This window comes from Astyanax mexicanus, chromosome 15 (assembly GCF_023375975.1).
Source record: "Astyanax mexicanus isolate ESR-SI-001 chromosome 15, AstMex3_surface, whole genome shotgun sequence".
NCBI lineage: Eukaryota > Metazoa > Chordata > Actinopteri > Characiformes > Acestrorhamphidae > Astyanax > Astyanax mexicanus.
In genome coordinates this window covers 7,258,505-7,282,571 of record NC_064422.1, presented here as the reverse complement: position 1 = coordinate 7,282,571, position 24,067 = coordinate 7,258,505, and the positions used below count along the sequence as shown (strand labels likewise).

The window sequence follows — 24,067 nt, the reverse complement described above, 5'->3', positions numbered from 1 at the left end:
TAACATTACTGCTACTTGTGCTGCAGATTCTTTCCTTTTCCCAGAAGAATAGTTCACTTTGTGATACAAACAACAAATCTGGGAAAACATACTTTGACCTATATTATCAGAAAAGCACATTAGCCACCAGAAATTCCAAATATTTTCGCTATATTAAATGACAGATTTCGTATAGAAATGTAATGGTTAGGTGTAATGTGGCATGATCAATTAATCAGTGCTCAAAAAAAATATATTATGCTGGCTATGTTATTCAACTATACTGTAACCTGAATTTGTCCTTTGTTATATTGTGTTTAGTCTATAACTGTTTTACAAATAATATTTATGCTTAATATGACGTGACATGAAGGTAAAAAGAGAAAAAAAAATCTAAATAAACACAAAGGGCACGTTTCCATTCTCCAATTTATTTACATATGCTCTACATTAGTGGTATTTCATCAAATATTTACAATTTCTTCTTATCGTCCAGTATGAAAACTGTACAATAAAAGTGATGGAGTGAGTAAAAAAAGTTGAGTTTCAGTACACAGGCCTGCTTTTTCACAACGACTCATTACAGATACAGATGCAGTTCAGAACAGAGAGAGTTCAATATCTCAGAGTTAAACTCACAGAAACACGGGTTTTTGTATTTGGTCAAATATTAAAGCAAAAACACAACCATACATATGATACAACATAATTTCACTGTAACACACCAGAGTTACACCAGAGAAATCACTTTAAAACCAATTCAGCTGTAGTAGTGTTCTTAACCATGTTTGAAAAAGTAGATTTGCAGTGTATCCAAATAAAAAATTCTAAATTCATCATAACACATAAAAAAAGAATGCACTGAATTTCAACAATAAACCACAGATTTCAATACTACAACAGTTCAGCAGTTCAGTCTCTGACTATACCTGCACTGATGTAAAAGTGTAACATGAGGGAAGAACCTCCTCTGGATTAGATAACGGGTCTTCCTCTTTAATTTCTCTCCTGAGGAAAAGATGGGGCCAAACATAATCTCTATTACTGCAGTTTTTCTAGTTTAGTGTCTTGATTATAGAACTATAAATGCATATGTATAGCACCATAGATACAATTAAAAGATGAAGTTTTGCAATTAATAAATAGATACATTATATTATTTTTTATTTACTTCATATTTAACCCTTAGTTTAACCAGGCAGGTCATTAAGAACACGTTCTTATTTACAATAATGATTTGGAATGTGTATATTTAATAATCAATATTTTTTCATAGACAATTTGAGTTAAATCCACACTTAATTTAATTATTATTTATATGATCATCATAAAAGATTCAACATGTTGCTTTATCCTTATTATCACAATTTATGTTACAATAACTAAAAAAAAAAAAAAGTTAACATGATCAGGAATAATTTAAATAATCAACAGAATTGACATTGTATAGCTTTTAAAATGGAAGGGCATTCCTTTCATAATCAACTGAACAAGACCCTTAATTGTAATTAAACATTGGAGCTATAACCAGTTTGGAAAAAGTACAGTCAAATCAAATAAATCCAATGCATTACTTTTTCAGTGCAGCGATTTTCTATATCAGTCTAATCTCTGTTTTCCTCATCTGCATCGTACACTTTATTCCCACAGAAAAGAACAGAAAAGCAGTTGCTTGCTTTTTTTACCCACATACAGAGAAAAGTGTCTCATTTATCTGCTGTGTTAAAACCTATGCTGCAGTGGAGGATCAGCTCAAAAGAGGCTGTGATTTACAAAACACAACTGATCTGTCCTCAGGGATTTGGTTACCCACAACTGTGACACTGTTACCCACAACTGTGACGCATTTTTTTGCATTTGTGATTTTCCTTGTTTTTGTGATTTTCCTTGTGTGAAACAAAATCAAACCAAACCAAGGTGGAAAATACTCCAAGTTAACAAACTTATCAACTGATTCAAACTGAAAACAGCCTTACAAGGAGAATTAAAAGTCCTACAGAGGAGCCACCCTTTCTCCACTGCAGCCTAGGCTTTGGAATGCAGCTCCTGGCAGCAAGAATAAACTGTATTATACAGATACGCATTAGGAATAGAAGACACTGAAATATTGTTTTAAGTAGACCCTGGAATGGGCAGAAATCCTGTACATAATCAATATACTTTCAGAATGGTGTGATTACTATGATTATTATAAGTTTTCACTTAATTGCACATCATGGATGACCTGTTCCAAAGAAACAAAAAAAACAACATAAAAACAAGTATAAATAAAACCTCTGTCATATGAAAAGTCTTTTTGTCCTTTTCCCTGAATCTCACTGTTAAGAATCTGTAAGTTAAGAACCAATATCCTTCATGTCGATCACAGCTTCAAGTACATTATAGACAAATGTACTAAATATATGTTAGAAAAAGAAGAAGAAGAAGAAAGCAGCCGATATTAGCTGATATTGCCATTGGGTACAATGTTGTACTAGTTGCTGAAACAGCATGATTTCTGAGGAATCCTTTATCAAACAGCAAATCTCAGAAAAAAAAAAACTGCTGGTCATTTATACAGTACGTTACAACGCTGGTGGAAAGAATAATGGTTTTTTTATGCAACTTGTATGAGAACATTCCAAAATAAAAGTTATTTTTGGAATTGATCTTGCAGTGTTTACCGGTCAGTGTAAAGTGTGACCATTTGATGTTAAACTTGACAATAAAGGGAAAAAACTCATTTGATTTTTTTCTCATTTGATTTTATAATTTAACCTACTTTTGTTACAGAATCTAGAAACATAAAAAAAATATTAAAGGCAGATATTTAAAAAAATAGAAATGTAATTATTTATTATTTAATTGTTCCATTTAATATAATAAGTAGGAAATAGACTTTCATTTATTTTTATAAGCTTCAAGTTTTTATTTCTGCCCTAATGTTTTGAAATTCAGGAAAAAAATAATATTTTTTCTGAATTTAACCTACTTTTGTTACAAAATCTGAAAATGGAGTAAACAAAAAAACAAAAAAATAATGACAACCTGTTTCTTCTTCTTACTATTTTAGCAATTTTTTTTACACCAAGTTTTGTGTTTTTAAATTTAGACTCAAATGGTCAAAAGATTATACTGATAAGCGATACACTGACCTTTACCTATCTCTATGCATCAACAGCTGACACACATTTTTATGTATTCCATATTCACTACCAGTCAAAGTTTTAGAACACCCCTCTTTTTAGTTGTCCTGAAGCAGTGCTGTGTGACCCAGACAAACTGCTTTATTATTTTATCATGTTGCAAAGACTGTATTGCTGCACTTCACTTTTCAGACCTCTAATTCTTCTCTTCACTGCTGAAACTAAGTCTAAGTCCAATGTTAAGCTAAAGAGCTAAGGGTGTTCTAAAACCTTCGATTGATAGAGCATTAAAAAAAATTGGTCCATGCCAATCAACCATACAGTACAGCTGAGGCAGAGAGCTGGTTGGAAAACACTGGAGAATTTGTACAGCAACTCCTATGCCCTAATCACACGCTTCCTTTGACCTACATAATACTGGCAAAACTGTTCCAGAGAAAACAGGCTTTACTGCAGTCCTTAAAGCAGCTGTCCACATTTCAGGGCAGTATTCTGATTCGTGCCCAAAAGACCTAGGTCCGCCAAACCACTCTATACAACTGCTCAAATTAACTTCACATATTAAAATCTAATCTAATATATGTTAAAAAATAAATAAATCAACAACAAAGAAAAATACACGTCACTGCGTATGACATTAGAAATTCCATTTTTGACAATCAATCAATTAAATTCCCAGTTTAACCAACAACTGCAACTGAGGTTTTAACCTTCTCATGTGGGTGAAAGTATATAGTCAGTATATTACATTTCTACACATTTCTGGTTCTGTGTAAAATCCAAGAGATACTAGTTTACATTTTGTGTTTTTTTTTTTTTTTCATTTTCTGGTGTTTAAATGATAATTAGAAATAATCTCTTTAAATAGTTTATATGAAGCAATCAGTATTTAACTCACCCACAAATGTTTCATACCTCCCATCATGATCTCAGTCCTGGTACATTTAATTTTATTACATTTAAAGCCTTCAAGGTTTAACTTACTCTTTTAAAAGGCCATATTATTTTTTTAAAGTGGATTCAGTATTAAAAAAAAAAAAGATCAGCGTTAGGCTGGGTACGTCAGGAGTTTTTTGGGGATGAGTTGCTGCTTTTGTCCATCTCTTTGTCCTTCATGAGTGAACTAAATACCTGGAAGAATGGAAGAAGAGACATGTATTAATATACTAATAAAAACATTCTGCACATACAAATATAAATGTCATTTTTCTGGATTTTAAGCTTCACCAGATTGCATGTCTTTATAAGTTTTTAAGACAATAGGATGCTGCTCATCAGGGAAGCTGCTGCTTTGTGAACCTGCTGAATTAGGAACCTTCTGCTCTGGGAAGCTACTGCTCTGGAAAGCAGCTACATTAGGAAGCTGCTGTGCTGGGAACCTGCTGCTCTGCGAAGGTACTGCTCTGGGAAGACGCTGAATTAGGAAGCTGCTGCTCTGGAAAGCTGCTGAATAAGGAAGCTGCTGCTTTGGGAAGCTACTGCTCTGGGAAGATGCTGAATTAGGAAGCTGCTGCTCTGGGAAGATGCTGAATTAGGAAGCTGCTGCTCTGGGAAGATGCTGAATTAGAAAGCTGCTGCTCTGGAAAGCTGCTGTATTAGGAAGCTGCTGCTCTGGAAAGCTGCTGTATTAGGAAGCTGCTGCTCTGGAAAGCTGCTGAATTAGGAAGCTGCTGCTCTGGAAAGCTGCTGAATTAGGAAGCTGCTGCTTTGGGAAGCTACTGCTCTGGAAAGCTGCTGAATTAGGAAGCTGCTGCTCTGGAAAGCTGCTGAATTAGGAAGCTGCTGCTTTGGGAAGCTACTGCTCTGGAAAGCTGCTGAATTAGGAAGCTGCTGCTCTGGAAAGCTGCTGAATTAGGAAGCTACTGCTCTGGAAAACTGCTGAATTAGGAAGGTGCTGCTCGGGGAAGACGCTGAATTAGGAACCTGCTGCTCTGGGAAGCTGCTGTTTTGAGAACCTGCTGAATTTAGAATCTGCTGCTCTGTGAACCTGCTGAATTAGGAACCTGCTGCTCTGGGAAGCTGCTGTTTTGAGAACCTGCTGAATTTAGAATCTGCTGCTCTGTGAACCTGCTGAATTAGGAAGCTGCTGCTCTGGGAAGCTGCTGCTCTGTGAACCTGCTGAATTAGAAAACTGCTGCTCTGGGAAGCTGCTGCTTGTTCACTGCAGAAAGAGAAACAAACCTGGGTCCACTTGCGGTTACTGCTGGTCATCTGCGTGCAGGCGATGCAGCTGAACAGACGGTCCGCTGAGACGTCGTCAGGCAGGCGAGTGAGGAACTGAGCAATGTGGATGAAGTCCATCCCCAGCAGAACCTCTTCATACAGGCGCAGAATCCCGAGGCCCGTCCGGAAGAGGAACTCCTCTCCATCACGACAGAACACGTCCCACACACGGCACGCCACATCCAGCGGTAGGGACTTACTGTAGAGAGTGAAGATCCTGCACACATGCGCACAAACACAGACAAATACACAAACACAAATGTAAAAAAAAAAAAACACTATTTACACTTAACAGGAGCACAGACAATGAACATTTACTTTTTTACTTAAAACCTGCTTTTTCCTCATATCCCCTAAAGTGAAACTTATGCAATACCGCCAACTAGGGCTGCAACAACTAGTTGACATAATCAACAATGTTGATTAGAAATGTCTGTCAGCTCAAAATTGAAATGGAGTCTGTATCTTCATTTGGAAGACTTACTGCATTTATTTGTACTATTTAACTCAATTCATTTTGTATTAATGTCATTAATACATTTGATTAAGCTAAAAAGTTAACAAGTTTAAAAAAGGGTGGGAAGGCCTGAACCAGTAGCAAAATGAAGAACACAAAGTCAGATTACACTATGTATAAATTATACTTACAATTACAAATCAATACTATACATATACAAGTATAGTTCTTGTTTTATGGAAAGCAGACCTGCCAATTAAGTTTATTTATGAGTACAAATCCCCAAAAGGCATTTCTTTAACGTCTATTCCAGTTCTTGTTCATGTTAGTTTTTGTGAAGTTTAATTCCGCTCCATTTTGAAGTTTTAAATAAATATTGGAAATTTTAAAACCTGCCCTTTAATATAAGCTGTCAAAACCCAGTGTGAGCATTAGAACTAAATACTCTTGAATGTATGGATGAACTCACCAGTCGATCAGATAGAGATCTGGGGTGAGATTGGAGCTTTGGAAGTGACTGAACAACTTCGGGAGATTTTCTTCAAAGAACACCTCAAAAGCTGCAAAGTACTTCAGCATCTACAGTAAAAAAATAAATAAATGATAAAAAATTAGCACAGAAACCGTAAATCAACCCAGTAAAAACAGAAACTGATCTAAACAGAGCAATAAAAACAGCAGTTAAAGGCTGGTGGTACCAGTTCATGGTCCACCCTGAAGAAAGCCATCTGGCATGGCTTGTTCAGGAGGTTAGCGAAGGCAATAAACGCATCAGCCTCTTCCAGGTTCAAGATCAACACGGCAGCAATGAAGGACATTCCCTGCACCTGAAATATATAAAACAGTACAAAAACAGTATAAACGGACACAAAAAGTGAGTTTTGCATAATATGTCCACTTTAAAAATGTGTTACTAATTTATTCAAATTTTTTCTCCCATTTTTTTCTCCCTAATTTAGTTAGGCTGCTTTTCCCACCCATTAAGCTACTAGTCAGCTGTATATCCCCATCACTGGTGATGCCACAACACAAGGAGGGTGAAGCCTAGCACATGCCTCCTCCGACACATGTGAAGTCAGACTCCGCCTCTTTTTGAACTGCTGCTGATGCAGCATTGCCGAGTAGCATCACAGCGCACTCAGAGGAAAGCGTAGCGACTCGGTTCTGATACATCAGCTCACAGACGCCTTGTGCTGATTGACATCACGCTAGGAGTGATGAGGTAAAGAACACCATCTACCCACCCAGAGAGAGCTAGGCCAATTGTGCTCTCTCAGGGCTCTGGCAGCTGATGGCAAGCTGCATGACTGGGATTCAAACCAGCGATATCCAGATCATAGTCGACACGCTTAGCCCGCTGGACCTTACAGGACTTACAGGACAATACTGACTGACTCAATTTATTACTGAACATAATTAACCTAATTTAATATAGAAATTGTCTTTGTTTTCTCAGAAAGTAATACTCACATATCCCACATCGGGCCGGTAACAAGTGTAAGCTCCGAGCACACTGTGGAGGAGGTCATGGTAAGGTCCGCCCTGACAACAAATTAACAGCAATAAGTCTTAAATTAACGCTGTTTTTTTTTTTTACATCAATTTATCTGCATTTTAACATCATTCAAATTGCAACTGAGTCTCAAACATTTGATGGCCTTCTAAGTATTTTTATTTCAAACCTTTTGGAAGATGAAGAGTGAAGGGAAGGTGCGGGAAATGTCCAGTTTGATCAGATCCAGGCTGGATTCACGGTCTGCCTGCGATGCTCCATTGTCTGTGTGACAAATAAAATGGGAGAAAAAAAAAAAAAAGTATATTTTAACTGCTTTTTGTTTATTCACGAAGTCAAAACACAAAGTGGTTTAAATAAGCATTCATACCCCTTGCACTTTTCCAAGTTCTTTCACATTACACCCACAAACCTAATGTACTTTAATGGAATTTTATGGGGTAGACCAACACAAAGTAGCAAGTAATTGTGAAGTAAACAGCAAATCATACATAGCGTTCAAATGTTTCCCAAAATGGAAGGAGAATGGCACGAATGCAAACCTAACAAGACATGGCCGTCCACCTAAACTGACAGCCTAGGCAAGGAGAGCACTATTTAGAGAAGCAGCCAAGTAGCCTATGGTCACTCTGGAGGAGCAGCAGAGATGCACAGCTCAGGTGGGAGAATCTGTCCACAGGGCAAGAAATCCATTGTTGAAAGAAGGACATAAGATGTAGTGTTTGAAGGTTGAAGCTACAAGTCATGTAGGGGCACAAACATATGGAAGAAGGTGCTGTGGTCAGATGAGACCAAAGTTTAACATTTTGGCCTAAACGTAAAGCATATATGTGTGGCAGAAAACTAATACCACACATCACCCTGAACACACCATCCCCACTGTTAAACATGGTGGTGTCAGCATCATGCTGTGGGGATGCTTTTCTTCAGCAAGGAAGTCAAGGAAGCTGGTCAGAGTTGATGGGAAGATGAAGGGGGCTAAATACAGAACCTGTTTGAGGCTGCAAAAGACTTGAGACTAGGAAGAAGATTCACCTTCCAGCAAAATAATGACCCTGAACATACAGCCAAAGCTACAGTGGAATGATTTAGATCAAAGAATATTCACGTGTTAGAATGGCCCAGTCAAGGTCCTGACCTAAATCCCATTGAGCTTCTGTGGTAAGAGTTAAAAGTCTCAAGTCTTGTAGTTGTATCGGCAGAAAAAGATGGTCCTCCGAAGTATTGAGGTTTGTGGGCGTAATGTGATAAAATGTGGTAAATTTCAAGGGGTATGAATACTTTAAATAACTGTATACAATTTGCTATGAGACAATGTTATACTTTCTCCATTTTCTCCTTAAAAGTTTCTGTTAAAATGGATTAGTGGTTAGATGTACCTTCAGACTCCACCTCACAGCTCATCTCACTGAAGGTCCTCCAGCGCTCTTTGGCCCGGGACAAAAAGATCTCATAAAGGTCTGCAGTTCATACAGAGACAGAGAGACAGAGAGAGAGAGACAGAGAGAAAAAGACAGAGAGAGGTGGAAAAAAATGGAAGAAAATGAATGACTTTACAACAAGGCATGCCCACAATCATTTGATGCAATTTATTTTATTTTTTTATTATTTTATCCATTTTCTCCCCAATTTTGCACAGCCATTTACCCAACCCACTTATTAGGACTCCCCTATCACTACTAATGCCCAAACACACCAGGAGGATGAAGACTAACACATGCTTCCTCTGATACATGTGAAGCCAGCCACCGCTTCATTTAATGCAATTTTAATAAAATTTCCCTTTATCGTCCAGATCTAAGGGGTTTTGCTAGACTGTTTAGCTTCTTAACAACTTTTGCAGACAAGGGAGATGGGACCTGTAGCCTTAATGATTACCCATATGTCCCTCAATTAATCCAAAACACAAATAAAATGACAAATTACTATTTATTTGTATTTATTTAAATGTAATTAGTTTGTCTGTTTTTTATAAAATAAATGCTTGTTTGGGTAATCTTAAACTTTGAGCAGATTACCCAAAACAACCTCAACAAGCTATGTAAAACCATTTTTCATATATATATATATATATATATATATATATATATATATATATATATATATATATATAGTTTTTTATTCCAAATACAGTACTTAAAAACCATCAGTAAATACAATACCTGAAGTGATGTTAAGCTCATTCCCTATGGCCAGACTCCACACTTTGCCTCGAACGTTGGGTGGAAGGCCCTGCCACCATAAATCTCTAACCCTGCGTGTTCCACGCCTGGAAAAAAGGCAAAAAATCAAGAGGTTTTTGGATTGCCTGACCATCATTTCTTGGTTATGTTTTTCTTTACTTAGTTGAATAGTTCTTGCCATAATACGAATTAGAACATACACAAATATTCACTATTCACTGTATACCTGTAACTCTACCTCTTCACTACTTTACAACTGATGCTCTCAAACACATTAAGAGTCAAGAAATTCAAGTAATTAACGTTAATTTCCTTCATAGTTTGGACGAGTTTAGTATTAATGTACAGTGCAGAACATAAAAAAAAAGAAAAAACACTTGTATTGTACATTAATGTGAATGTGCCGTAAGTTTTACCCACATGCTTTCCCAATTGGGCAAAATCTCGGAGTTCCAGACCACCATAGCATTGGCGATGCTCTCCTCCTGCCTGAATCGATCCTTCATCTGCTGCTTCTTCTTCTGGGCCTCCTTCATTTCTACTTACACACAGCTGCAAGTTAGCCCCAAAGACAATACCATGGTTTCCTGACTCTACTGTTGCTATTTAGAAGGGATAGCAAGCTAGCTTTATGACAATTAGCAACGATCTAATGAACAATGGACCTCATTACTAATCATTCTTAAATAGAAATGTAGTTTAACACACGCTTGCACAGTTTTTACGTATGAGGTATATTAAAGGAACTCATTATTATAGAGTGCTGTTGTTGCTTTTTTTTTTTTAAATCACAATTATGTTTTTTTAGATTAACAAACTAATTTTAACATCAGACAAAGATAACCTAAGTAAACATAAAAACCTGTTTTTAAATTCTATAAAACAACCTGGACCTATGTGGAAAAAAGTAAATTTTTACATAGGGTCAGGTTGGTTTGGATTCCTTCTTTCCCTTAATAATTGAAATAATCATTAAAAAACTGCTTTATATCTGAAGTATAGGTTATCTATGTCTGATATTAAAATGTGTTTGTAAAGCAAAAACAAAAGAAATCAGAAAGGGGACAAATACTTTCACAGCACTGTAAGGGCAGAGCTGTGAACAAATCTGCATTTTAAGAACACATCAACAAGACATGAATTTTAGGAATCTCATGAACAAATTGAAGAAAATTCTTAACAAGATACAAATCAGCAACAACATTCATGCTCATGTGGGAAACGAAAAGGACAGCGGAAGAAACAGTCCGTGTCATTTAGAGAAACATGAGTTTGGAGTGAAAAGTCTTTACCTCTCTTTTTGGCCTCAGCCACCATCTCATCGTATTCCTGCCGATGGCGCTGAGCTTCCTCCTCAGACTTAGCAGGAAGGTTCCTGAGAAGAAAACAAAAAAATTAAATCAAGATGATGGAAAAAAAAAAAATAGTAGTAGTAGTGCTGTGTTTAAACCACTCCCACAAGACAGCAGTGTAGAAATAAAAATGAGCTCAAATGAATGAATATTAAAGTAGCACAGCCAGGGTTATTTTCCAGCAAACAATAAATATGTCAGCAAATATAAGCTTGAAATATCAGAAAAATCAATGCCGATTATTAAAAAAAAAAAAAAAGGGATGTGGTATAATTCTACAAAAATCATTTATTGGCCAATACAGATATTATGCATAAAACACATGATATGCATAAAACAAAATGCCTACTTTTGTTGCAGTAATGTGAACGATATTATACAATATTTATAGTGTTTTTTTTTATTGCCAAGCATATAGTTATTGCAAAAATCCCTGAAATATTGTGATATTATTTTAGGGGCATATCACCCACCCCGAACTCAGATTTTATAAATATTATATGTAGTTTTTTTATACTATGACAGTTTTCTTATATATATATATAAATAAATATATATAGGGCCTTGTTTACAGTATCCAATATACTGTGATCAAATAAATCCTATCGTTTTATGTACCCAATTACCAAGTTCTTGAATTTTTGTGCCATATTGTACAATATACACACACACTATATATATATATATATATATATATATATATATATATATATATATGTATATATATATGTATATATATATGTATGTATATATATATATATATATATATATATATATATATATATATATATATGTATATATATATATATATATATATATATACATATATATATATATATATATATATATATATATGTATATATATATATATATATATATATATATATACATATATATATATATATATATATATATATATGTATATATATACACACACAATAATAATAATAAAAAAAAAACACAAAGACATCATATCATGATCGTGCAATTCTTGAAAGCAGTCAATTGTGTATTTGTTCTGTTATTTGCTGAATGTATTCATATTTGCTCAATTTTTTTGTTTGCATTTTACATGATGCAATAAATATTTAGCACTTTAGTTTTGAGCTTACTTACTTTTTTGGTTATACTTGGTTAAGTTACAAAAAAAAAATGTTTTTTTGTTTCTACTGAATGTATGAGAAATCTTTAATATTTGTTTTCCTGCAGTAGTATATTCTCAAAATAGGCTTTGTTATATTGTCAAAAAAATCACAAAAATACCCCGAAATATTGTGATATTATTTTATAGAAATATCGTTCACCCCTATTGCCAGTACACAACCCTACAACACAGTATAAATAAATGTTCAGCTTTCAAGTCAAAGCACTGGTCAGTTTCTCCATGTGTCCAGATACGAGAAGTGCCCTCCTGTTTCATCAATCATTCATTCTTAATAAGTGCCTCAGGACAGAAGCAGTGCTGGGGAGGCTGAAGAGACGCATGTGGTGAAACAAGAGCGGCTGTCTGAGCTAAGGCTTATTTTTAGCCCTTTGTTCGTGAGAAGTGATCTCCACTCCGGCCTAAACTCTACACCACACCCTGCGCTTCAGGGATCTAGTGTAGAAGGCCAAACACACATCCTGCCAAAGCTCCAGTGTCCTAGTTCAGTCAAACGCTTCTCTACATGATTCCTCTCATGATCTGTCTTTAGCAAATGTGAAGCAGACAACTGTGATGATAAACCTACAACCAAGGGAGTCTGAAACTTCTGTGAACTTTAATTTTGCTTGACATTCTGGCACAGAGACAGCTACTACTTTTTCTAATGAGCTCATCCTCACACGAGGATTTAGTGCGTGTCAGTGTGTCTGTGCTATCGAAACAACGGGAAAAGTATGCAAAAGGCATGCACTAATTATCTTAATTAATTATGGGTGTGTTGCGAGTGTAAAGTAAAATGAACGTAAAATCAGTGCATCACTTGCCATTCCCTTTATGAGCCAGGGGGGCTTTGACTTTGGCAGATTGGTATTAAATGCTTTATAATTTTTTTTTTTTTTTCCCCTATTGCTATAAATGACACTCACGCTGGTCGATCCTCTAGTATGAGCGCTGTGGTGGACAAAGGTTCAAACTCCAGGTTCTTGCGTCGTCCCTGAGCAGACTGGGATGGGCTACTGCCTCCTTTACTCGCCTTGGCTTCATATTCCTGCAGATATTAAAGAAAAAACAAGAAATGTTTAATAATAATACACCCTTCTGCAATTAAAATTATATGGAAGGAATGTTATGAGAGAAAATGATTTAGTGGTGGTTTCAGGAACGATTGAGGAATTGCTAAAGATAAACAGAAAGGCAAAAATGACAGATGACACACATGATCACAAAGCAGGCTGCAGCTTGAGGCTATGAAAAGAAAGAAGTAATGAAGGTCATGTGTGGCAGGTTTGAGTATGAAGAATGCAAGTCAAAAGGAATCCTCCAGTGTTTAACAGTCTAACCCCTTTCTCTCAGCCAATCACATTGCAGGGTCAGTAACTGTGGTATAAAAATGACCATTTCAACAACATTTTAACCACTGATAAAATATCACAAAAACCTCAACGTTTTTGTAGCTTTTGACTCAATAATGCCACAAAACTTCCTGAACCTTTTCCTCTTTTTGCTAAAGGGCAGGATTTTATCCGTAAATGAGTGCCAAGATTAGCATTATGAAAAGTCCCATTTATACAGCAGTCAGTGGCTGGTCTCCTCATCAGTAATGTCTGAGTTAGCTCTGTGTGCAGTTTTGGTTAGACAGGCGTTAGAATAAAGAATAAAGTCCTTAAATGCCACCAGAACACAGGAGAGCTAACAAACACCACTAACCACATACAACAACAACAAAAGGTCAGACCACATTTAAGCACAACCAAAAGTACAGCAGCAGCAGAGACAGAAAGCTGAAGAAATCACACACTATGCTGATTAAGCTTTAAGCAGTAGTTAACACTAACTTAAATAGAAAGATTTTTTTACACAATACAATAAAAACATTACATTTATGCTTACATGGCATTCATCAGATGAAAGTAAAAAAATATATATGACTATTATATAATAATAATAATACTATTATATAATAGTGATATACAACAATGCTTTAAAAATACTGCATATTTAAATATTAATATCTAGCGCTGCATCTATAAAATACTTATACAAATAAACATGACAATTGCAAAATATTCACATAAACAGTCCATGTTTGTTGCTCAGAAGTCATTTACAGCACCATCTGTTCTCATTCATCCTGTTTTATTTATTTTTGTTTTGTTTGTTAATCTCAGTGTCTTCATGAAGGGAAGTAATCTGGGATAGTTTTCTCAGTGTCTTTAAGGAGTTCCTGGAGGTGCTGAACAATAGTTATTGCTTTTCCTTCAGCTAATCCCAAATCACATCAAATCACCATCTCAGTTCATCTGGTTTAGATCAGGAGATTAACGTGGAGGACAATTTTTTTTCTTTTTTACTGTTTACTACATAATTCCACGTGTCCCTTAACTGTTTCCATGTCTTTAACATTAACCTACAATGTAGAAAATTAATTAATTAAAGAATTAAAGAAAAACATTGAATTAAAAGATTTGCCAACATTTTTGACTGGTACTGTATGTCCATGATGTGTATATGTACCACATGAACTTATCACTGAACTGATCACAAATCTATGCAGCAGTATATGTCATATATAAAAGATGACACAAACTAAACATGATTTTATTCCAACAGCTCCTCCTGGCAGCGATTGGTCCAGACAACAATGCAGATTGCATCACTGAAAAAAGCAAACCTACAGAAGTGCATCAGAGATCCAGAAAATCATTATATTTCCCCGTTTGAGAATACTCACATTAGAGCATTCGCTGTAGTTAAATTATTCATAAATGTAGTATATGGATTTGTAGAGTTACTCCAATGAACATGCATACATAAAGGAAAAGTTACCAAGAGTGTCCAAATGAGGGAGAAAATGAATGGAAGATGAGAATGACGACAGTGAAGTTAACTGTGTTACATATAAAATAGGCTAATAACTGAGCAAAACAATTTAGTTTTCAACAACCTAGCCAACTATTCTAAATGTTTTCAATCACTTAGGTCAATGCCGCTTTGCACTGTAGCTAAGAGGCTACAGCAGCTAATAGCTTTGCTGGCTTAAGGTACTTTAGGACACTGATTTTTTTTAAACAGATACAGAAAGACTAGTTATGCAATATTGCTAAAAACAGACAAAAAGGCTTCCTATAGCAGTCTGTCATCAACATAAGTGAGCAGTCCAGCTAGCTAGCAATGTGGCTAAAGCTCTCCAGCCAAGGAGAGGCCGCTTGCTGTGTCTGTATTCCTTATTTTAAACTAATAGTCCTCTGCAGTTTTGTTATTTGAATTGCAATTAAATTAGGCTGTGTTTAATTTCTGCTAGTGTGAAAAAAAATTTCCATTTCAGTCCAACACTAGATTTTAATCTAAATTATTACGCAGCTGATGGTCAAATCTCACTCAAATTTTGCCATCTTGTTGGTTTCTGATACTGTAGGACAAGAAGTCTTCCTCAGCGTCAGGGCAGTGTGAAGTCTTAGCTCACACAGGACTTTAGTATGTCGTCAACTTAAGTGAGCAATCCAGCTCAGAAAAACTATTGCAGCTCATATCAGTTCTGTACTTGCAGGTCAATTATAGTTCTGTAGATGTGAGCCACCACTGCAATATATGTAGTAGAAACTCTGTATTGTGTTTGTTGGCCTGTACATGGCATGTTTGGTTTGCAATGAATATTTGTAAGCACTGGTTCTGTAATTACATTTTCTTTGAAAAGCAAAATGAACCGGCTATTTAATTTATACAACTTATACAATCAACACTGTTGTAACATGATAACAATACAGAATTATGCAATCGATGCACAGCTCAGAAAAAAAAAAAAGTTTCTCTAATCTCCCAGACCAGTCCAGAATCGGTCCTGGGTACAGAATCATTTATTCAGCACAAGAGATAAAACTTTTTAAAACTTTAAAACTTTTTAGCCCTTTTAAATATATTAATACTGTAGATTGCACCCAATACTACTCAAAGCCTTCATTTAAAGTCTCAATGTTTGATATTACGTAGCCTTAACAGTACAGTAAGCCACAAACCTATATTAAATGCCGTACTATACCATGAAACCGTCAGAATCTTAAAAAATACAGTGATATACATTTTTGCTCAAACAGCACTATACCCTAGTAATTCATATTTTCTATGTTAAATTGTAAACCTTATATATATATAATATATATATATATATATATATATATATATATATATATATATATATATATATATATATATAAAGTACAGTGCTAATTAATCTACATAGATTTTAATCACTTGTTACTGGTAGCCCTTGGAGCTTCAGTGCAAAACTGGAATGACAGGAATGTGTTTCAGCATATGGAATACATTTTGCCTGATCACTACATGTAATTAAATTGATAAAATTAAAGTTATAGGTTGAGGATAACAATTTAAATCTAGCTCAGCATTCTGTTTTGTATTCAGAGTTTTGTTTTTATAGTACTGCATAGCATAGCACAGAAGAAATCACGGGAAGGAACAAACTCTAAAGTGAAAGCAGATAAGCCGGAGAGCAGAAGAGCAGCACAGGCCTCGGCTGACCCAGAGGAACTAGTGTAATCACATCACTACTGCAGATCCTGACTAACACGTCTAGTGGCTATTAACTGTAAACTGCTACAATGATGTCCCACTTCCTGGCTACTGCAGGTGTATACTGTACACAGGTGTACACAAGTCACATGTTAATGGCTGAAATGACCAATGAAAAGCAATGTTGCTGTGCTCCATGCACACGACACAGACAGTGAGAGTGGTTGGAATAAAGGCCTACCCCTGCACTTAAGAGATTGGGTGTTGACACAGATGTGAGATTGCCTGGGTTATTTTCCTGAAGGAAGAAAACAGAAGAGAGTGAGTTTGGTTAGAGAGAGAAAGAGAGAAAGAGAGAGAGAGAGAAGCTCAGAAACGATCCTGAGAAGGGTCTGGGCACACTGTGGGTGGGGTCTGGAGGTAGTGGTGCGTCATGTTGTATCGTATTAATAATATTGGCAGAAATTTGTACAAAAAAAAAAAAACAAAAAAAAAAACTTCTCTCTCAATATTATTGAAAACAAGAATATTTTCTGTATTTACTTTTACTTTTTTTGTTTGTTTAGTTTTGTTACACTATTATTATTTTATACAAAATCAGGGTCTTGGTAAGTAACCTTTTATGAAACATTTACGACATTTGACAGATTTACAACTCAACAATCAAATTCATCAGCCTGTTTCTAAACCTACTGTGCCTAAGATAATGAAATTAATGTGACAATTTTAATTAAGAAATTTAGATTTTGTGTGTGCATTTTACTTTTTATTGTGTGCATAATTTTTCATTTAGTTTTAGATGCAACACAACATGCTACAGTGATACTGAAGAACAGTAGGAATTAAATGTTCACAGAGCGAAGGGTGAGGACCTTGGATCCCGGTGTCTTTGATTGGTCTGAAGAATAGAATTTCGCTTTACAACATTATAATTCATTTGCATAGCACACATGGATTCAAACTTGAACCACACACACACACACACACACAATTATTCAAAACATTGTATCCAAAATATGAATGGAAATTCCGACAATTAATATACTATTTACACTGACATTAATTTTAGTGCAGTAACTGCAAAAGGATATCAAATTACTGAAAAACTGAACAAAAATTTTATATTTATATTTATATTTATATGACTGTTTACCACTCATTAGTGTTAGCTTGTGCTAATTGGAAAAACACAAACAAGATAGTTCATGCTTTACTGCGACAGAAACACAAAACCCGTGGGCCGCATTTGGCATCAAGGCTGGACTTCAACCACCCCTGGTCTAGGCTCTGTTTGACAAATCAATCCCTATTCCTCCTACGCAAATCCATCTAAGATTTCTCAAAACTCTGAGAGTAGCATGAGATTTAAGTATGCCAGTGATGTGATCTAGATACTGGTGTATAAACCACCACTAATACCAATTATATGTACAATGTACGATTCTTGTACGAGTTTTGTGAAACTGCTCTTTTAAAAAGGAAGTGAAATTCACAGAGATTCAATACGCTGTTTGAGTAAATGCAGTTGGTACATGATAAACTGGCAGGTAGTCACTGGTCAATAGGTGCAGTCACTGGTCTTAACATAAAATTTTAAATAAACGAAAAAAATTTTAATGCATTTTAAAATGTTAAAAAAACAACCCAACATTAGTCAGTCCTACTTACTAATTTACATTTCTGTGGTCACTAGTGTGAACGTGTAATTGAGGTCAGTGGGTGGTTGGGACTGACCTGCTGAATAGTCTTGGAGTCTTTTGGTGGGCTTTCTCTCAGTGGTACCTTTCCAAAAAGCTTCCAGCCAGGTGCACTCTGGACCTCCCTCTGCCTCCTGGAGAACAAGCCCCTGATAAGCCCACATTTTAAGAGAGTCAGTACAGCAATAGTCAAAAGTTTGGACACATCTCACCATCTCACCTGTCACTTTCATGCAAATAAGCTGTTGCTAGCCACATCATGTGTATATTAAGCGTTTATGACACATTAGTGTTAGCCTGTGCTAAATGGCAAAGCTTGAACAAGGTAACTTATGCATAACTGTGACAGAAGCACAAAAATCATTATTTAAAAATACAAACATCTCCCTCATCTGCTGACTTGCCACAGACAGTAGGTACAGATTCCTCCCTCAGACAAAGTCTGCTGGCTAATCGGCAATAAAAAAATTTTAGCTTACAATTTTTTTGAATCAGCATTGGCGCTCATGTTGTTGCCACTTTAACATATATTGTATGATAAATCGACATGATAATTATTGTGACGGTTTGATTTGAAGTCATATTGACCAGCACCTACTACAATATTCTGCATATGCTTAGAAAAAGTATATTGTAAAACATGAAAACTAAATTCATCACAATACAGGGCCATATCAAAGAAATAGAATATCTTTGAAAGTTACTTTATTTCAGTAATATAGTTCAAAATGTGAAACTCATATTATATAGATGTATTACACACAGAGTGACCTATTTTAAGCGTTTATTTATTTTATTATTGATGATTATGGCTTACAGCCAATGAAAACCCTAAAATCAAAAAGTCTCTCAGAAAATTAGAATTTTATATAAGACCAATTGATACTTTTGGCAGTGTGGGCAGTGTGCCAAGTCCTGCTGGAAAATGAAATTCGCATCTCCATAAAAGTTGTCAGCAGAGGGAAGCATGAAGTGATGTAAAATTTTGTGGGAAAACAAAACTGCACTGACTTTAGACTTGATAATAAAACACAGTGGATCAACACCAGCAGATGACATGTCTCTCCAAACCATCACTGATTGGTGGAAACTTCACACTAGACCTCGAGCAGTTTGGACTGTGTGTCTCTCCACTCTTCCTCCAGACTCTGATCCCTTGATTTACTTTAAATGAAATGTAAAATTTACTGATGATCAGTGATGGTTTGGAGAGACATGTCATCTGCTGGTGTTGATCCACTGTGTTTTATTATCAAGTCTAAAGTCAGTGCAGTTTTTTTCCCACAAAATCTTACAGCACTTCATGCTTCCCTCTGCTGACAACTTTTATGAAGATGCAGATTTCATTTTCCAGCAGGACTTGGCACACTGCCTGCTAAAATAAAATACGCTTACAATATATCAAGCTGTGTGTAATACATCCATATACTATATGGGTTTCACATTTTTAACTGAATTTCTGAAATATAGAAACTTTTCAAAGATATTCTAATTTTTTGAGATGGCCCTGTATATGATAAAGTACTATCAAACTGTCCACCGTTCCTGTCACATGTCCCTGAGGTTTATAACTATAAAGAATGTTGAGTTATGCTGCAAACTGTACATGACTGAATGGTGTTATTGCAGTGTTGCTGAACTGAGCTGTAAAGTCAGCAGCTGATCAGCATGTGCTGCAGTTTTCTTAGCTTTTTGAGCCCTAAAGCATTAGCTACTGTCAGCAGTGTGTGTGTGGAATGCGCATGACTGTCAAATGAGCTTGCTTTATGGTTCTTGTGATCTACAGAAACTCAACACTGAAAAAGAATACTGCAGCAAGGCTACACAACAGCAATTTAGATCACAATATAATATTAAATCACAACATATTCCTTCTGTTTCAGTCAATAAGATAATTCCAACCTATGTCACTCACTGATAAAGCAGGGTGATCTGGTAAAATAATAAATCACAATATTTAAAGACATTTTCAAAATACACAGTTTATCACAGTTTTTAATCAAAGTATTTTGAGTCACAGACAAAATGATCATCAGATTGATCAAAATGATCAAATCAGTTTATGCTACACATCCAATTATACAGGATATTCGATTTCTTCAATATGCTTATTAAATCATATTGTATTAAATCAAACTGATGAACTAAGATGGTGATTTGAGGTGATTTGGGATGAGCTTTTGTGCAGAGCTAGTTGTGCAGATCTGTCCTTGAAAATAAATATGCTTCTTCAACATGTGTTTCTGTATGGTTTTTATATAGTAGTCAATATTAAATTTACAATGTAAATAAATCCTAAAAAGGAAGAAAACACATTGAATAAGAAGAAGAGGTATGTCCAAACTTTTGACTAGTACTGTATTTCATTACAGAGAATGAAAAAAATCCTGTTTAATTGGTTAATATGCAGCAAAAAAATGTAAGAAAAATCGGATTCTGCCAAAACATGATAAATACTGTGTAAATACTGTGTAAAAATAATTCTGGTGCAAAAATGAACATAACACAAGAATGCCTGCAATGCATATCTGTGCCTACAAGAGTGGCCAGAATCACTTGTTTTTTTCCAGCAAACAATAAATACATCAGCAAGCACCGGTTTGAAATATCGGACATATCTAGGCATCAGTCAACGATGATGACTCTGGAACCTATACAATTCCAATACTATCGTGCGTCCCCAACATATAGAAATGACAATAAGTGTTTATCACATTTGCATTGAGAACGCATACATATAAAACACTTATGATGACTGAGAGTCATGGGAGCACCTACCTGCCGAAGATTTCAGAGATGCCATGTTTCTTCTGCCTCAGAGCAGCATCTGAAGCAGCAACACTCAGGCCTCCAGGGATGTTGTCTGGAGCACTCTGGCGTCTGTTGATTTCATACGTGTTTCTAGAGTTCAGACTCACATTCATGAATGTCAAGCTGTCGTGTTGTTGTTGTCCATCTGGAAGAGGACAGGAGTCTGTGTCCTCAGGGCTTAGTGGAGTGGGTTCAGTGAGCAAATCGCTCTGAGAGAAAGTCCGGAGAGAGTAAAGCCTGGATTCTGGACCTGCCTCAGAGGTTTCTTCTGAATCCTGGCCTTCATTGTTAACTTCCTGAACTTCCTGTAGAAGGGTGCTGGATAGTGTCCTACTGGAAGTGCACTCAGAGCCAGCATTGCTGGGCTCATCTCTGTCATTGTGTTGGTCGGTGTGATGCGACTGAGATTTTGAGGAAGATGAGACAGAGCTAGTTGATGGTGCTGGTAATCCATCAGAATCTACCTGTAGCTCACCATTAGCTACTACTTTGCCATCTCTGTCTGAAGAGCAGCATCCAGCAGAGTTAGATTGGTCGCACGCTTCACACGGGGACACTGTAGAAAGGATGTATCCCATATTACCATTGTGATGGAGACTGAGTTGTTTCTGCTGCGGCTGCAGTTCATCCCCTGACTGTGCAAAAGCCACATCACACTGTTCTCCTCTACTGGATTGTCTAATCTCCCTTTCTGTCAGGCAATCTTGCTCTTTCTGGCCGTGCAGAACTGCAGCCTGAGGGTCTGGTCCATCCATTTCCTCTTGTTTACCAGGACCATGAGCAGCATAGGGGGATTTCCCTTCCTCTGCACCCCGGCTTCCAGCTGCCGATTCCACCATCAGCCCTCCTTGTGAGTCAACAAGGGTAGTTACATCTTAGTTACTGGACTGCAGAGACCGGGAACAATTGTGTGCACAGGTGGTCAACCTGTATAGAAAATAAAATCAATCAATCAATCATATTTGTTGGCCCAATAAAACCACCCTAATATTGCGAACTGAAACACATTAATTTCTCCCTGGAGTAAAAGGGAGGCTCACTTACCTGCATCTTTAGCTGTTGTTGTCTTTGTTGTCGCTGCTGTCGTTGCTAGGGGTACAACGTTTAGTCGATATAATCGACTAATCAGCGTTGATTATAAACATTTGTCCCTTCTGAATTTCAGTGCCGACACGGCCCAAAGTGTTGGGGAGAGAAATTCACAATCAGCTTGGTCACCCAAAGACCCCAAAGAACAAATCACACAACTAAATTTCTCACTAAATATCAGAATACATCACATTTACATATCTGAATCACACATTAAGCATATTTCTCTCTCTGTGAAGTGACAGGGAAAGCTACGAACAGGAGAACATGGCAGAAATAATCGACTAATCAGGAAATAACCGTTAGTTGCAGACCTAGTTGTTGTTGTTTACCATACTCCTACATACTGGCCTTGAAATAATATCACAATATTTCATGGTGTTTTCACAATATCGATACACTTGATAATATGACAAAACACATATACTTCAAGAATATACTACTGCATGATACTAATAATGCACTCCATATATCTAGGATTAAAGTAAAATAAATGACACTGGACAGATCTGTTTCTAGTAGATATATAATGGGAAATTAGAACAGTGTGATTTTTTCTTTTGCTAAAAACAGAAAAAAGTAGTATCCTGATGTGATAATTAGGGGTGGGTAATGTGCACGATATTTAAAGGTACAGTAAAATATTGTTCAAGATATGCAAAAATGTTGGCAATATTATTGCTTACCATATCTCATGGCACACCCCTATCCTACACAACTAATCACTACCAAAACATGCACTACAGAAAGGACTGGAGAGCAAAATGCACGCTCCGCTTGGTCACCAAAAGTGCCCAAAAACAACATAGTACTCAATATCTCACTAAATATCAGAATATATCAGGTTTAAATAACTTCTGGGCATCTCAGCACGTTCTATTGTTTTGAAGTGACAGGAAAAGCTAACAAAAGGAGGGCATGCCAGAAATAATCGCAAATTAATTGAATAATTGTTGTTGTTTTTGTTTACCTGCTCCTACACAAAACAGTAAGCTAAACTGGTTAGCTAAGCTAGTTAGCTCATTTACAACCTAGGTTACCTGATATGCAGCAGGTAACTCAGCTAGCTATTAGTTATGCAAGCTAGGCTAGACGTGTTAGTTAGAAGAACGTTAGCATTTCCCCAAAATTAACATTAAAGACCAGGGTTGTTGAGAACTCTTGTATTAAACCTAACTTAGCTGGGTTTACTAATCTAACTAGTTAAAGAACAAAGCTCAGCTCAGCTAACTACCCACTGGCTCCCTCATACCAGCCCTCTGTCAGTGAGCAAGGATACGTTAGGTTAGGTTAGGTTTAGCTAAGCTAGGTTAACTAACGCTACTACACTTTTCCCAGTATATATTTTGTCTTCAGGAGCTCCCTGGCACCACTAATCAGGCCTGAATAAACAGTGCCAGCCTCCCGGAGCCTCCCGGAGCCTCCTGAAGCCGCTTCACACCATTCAAGCTCCTCCTCACGCACTCGACCCCACAGGAACCCCCTAAGCCAGATCCGCTCTCACCAGCCGCCCGCCCGCCGCTCACTATCCTCAACACCACGGGCGAACCGAATCAGCCTTAGCGCTGTATGAACACTGAGCCGCGCTGGAAGCGGTGACAGTGGGATAAACCGGCGTCAGGAGGAAGATAAATACCGGCGGATCAGCAGCTCCCGTCTCCACAGCTCTCATCCGCGGCCATCTTAAAGAGCCGATGACGTCTTTACGGCTTTTTGATGGAAAACGGCACGCTGCTGCTCCCGCCCGGTAACAACCCCGTACTGCAGCCCGCAGAGACGGGTTCTGTCGAGTTGTGCTACCTGTCGATATGTGCTTCTTTACACATTTTGTTTTGGTAATGTTTTCATGTTTTTCATGATAATTCCTTAACTATTTATTGAGAGCAATCAATAACCTGATTGAATGTTAAAATATATAATAAATAATAATATAAAATAACAATAAACTATAAAACTATATAAAAAAT

At 36.5% G+C, this 24,067-nt stretch overlaps 1 protein-coding gene across 3 annotated transcripts; it reads right to left on the bottom strand.

Moving 5' to 3' along the window:
- Positions 1 to 390: 390 nt before the first annotated feature.
- Positions 391 to 23,823, bottom strand: tbc1d12b (TBC1 domain family, member 12b). Of its 3 annotated transcripts, none has more exons than XM_022669339.2 (16): positions 23,737 to 23,823; positions 22,056 to 22,165; positions 20,979 to 21,938; positions 18,238 to 18,349; positions 16,745 to 16,801; positions 12,903 to 13,024; positions 10,773 to 10,855; positions 9,901 to 10,018; positions 9,460 to 9,566; positions 8,677 to 8,757; positions 7,467 to 7,561; positions 7,255 to 7,326; positions 6,483 to 6,611; positions 6,254 to 6,363; positions 5,286 to 5,544; positions 391 to 4,235 (listed from the first exon to the last, which is right to left on the bottom strand). In XM_022669339.2, the coding sequence occupies exons 3-16, from the start codon at positions 21,848 to 21,850 to the stop codon at positions 4,167 to 4,169; spliced, it is 2,286 nt and encodes a 761-aa protein (XP_022525060.2). In that variant the 5' UTR covers positions 21,851 to 21,938; positions 22,056 to 22,165; positions 23,737 to 23,823; the 3' UTR covers positions 391 to 4,166. The 3 variants fall into 3 exon arrangements, with proteins under 3 accessions (XP_022525060.2, XP_049320793.1, XP_049320794.1); XM_049464836.1 differs by having other exon boundaries at positions 18,238 to 18,334; XM_049464837.1 differs by lacking the exon at positions 16,745 to 16,801.
- Positions 23,824 to 24,067: the final 244 nt, after the last annotated feature.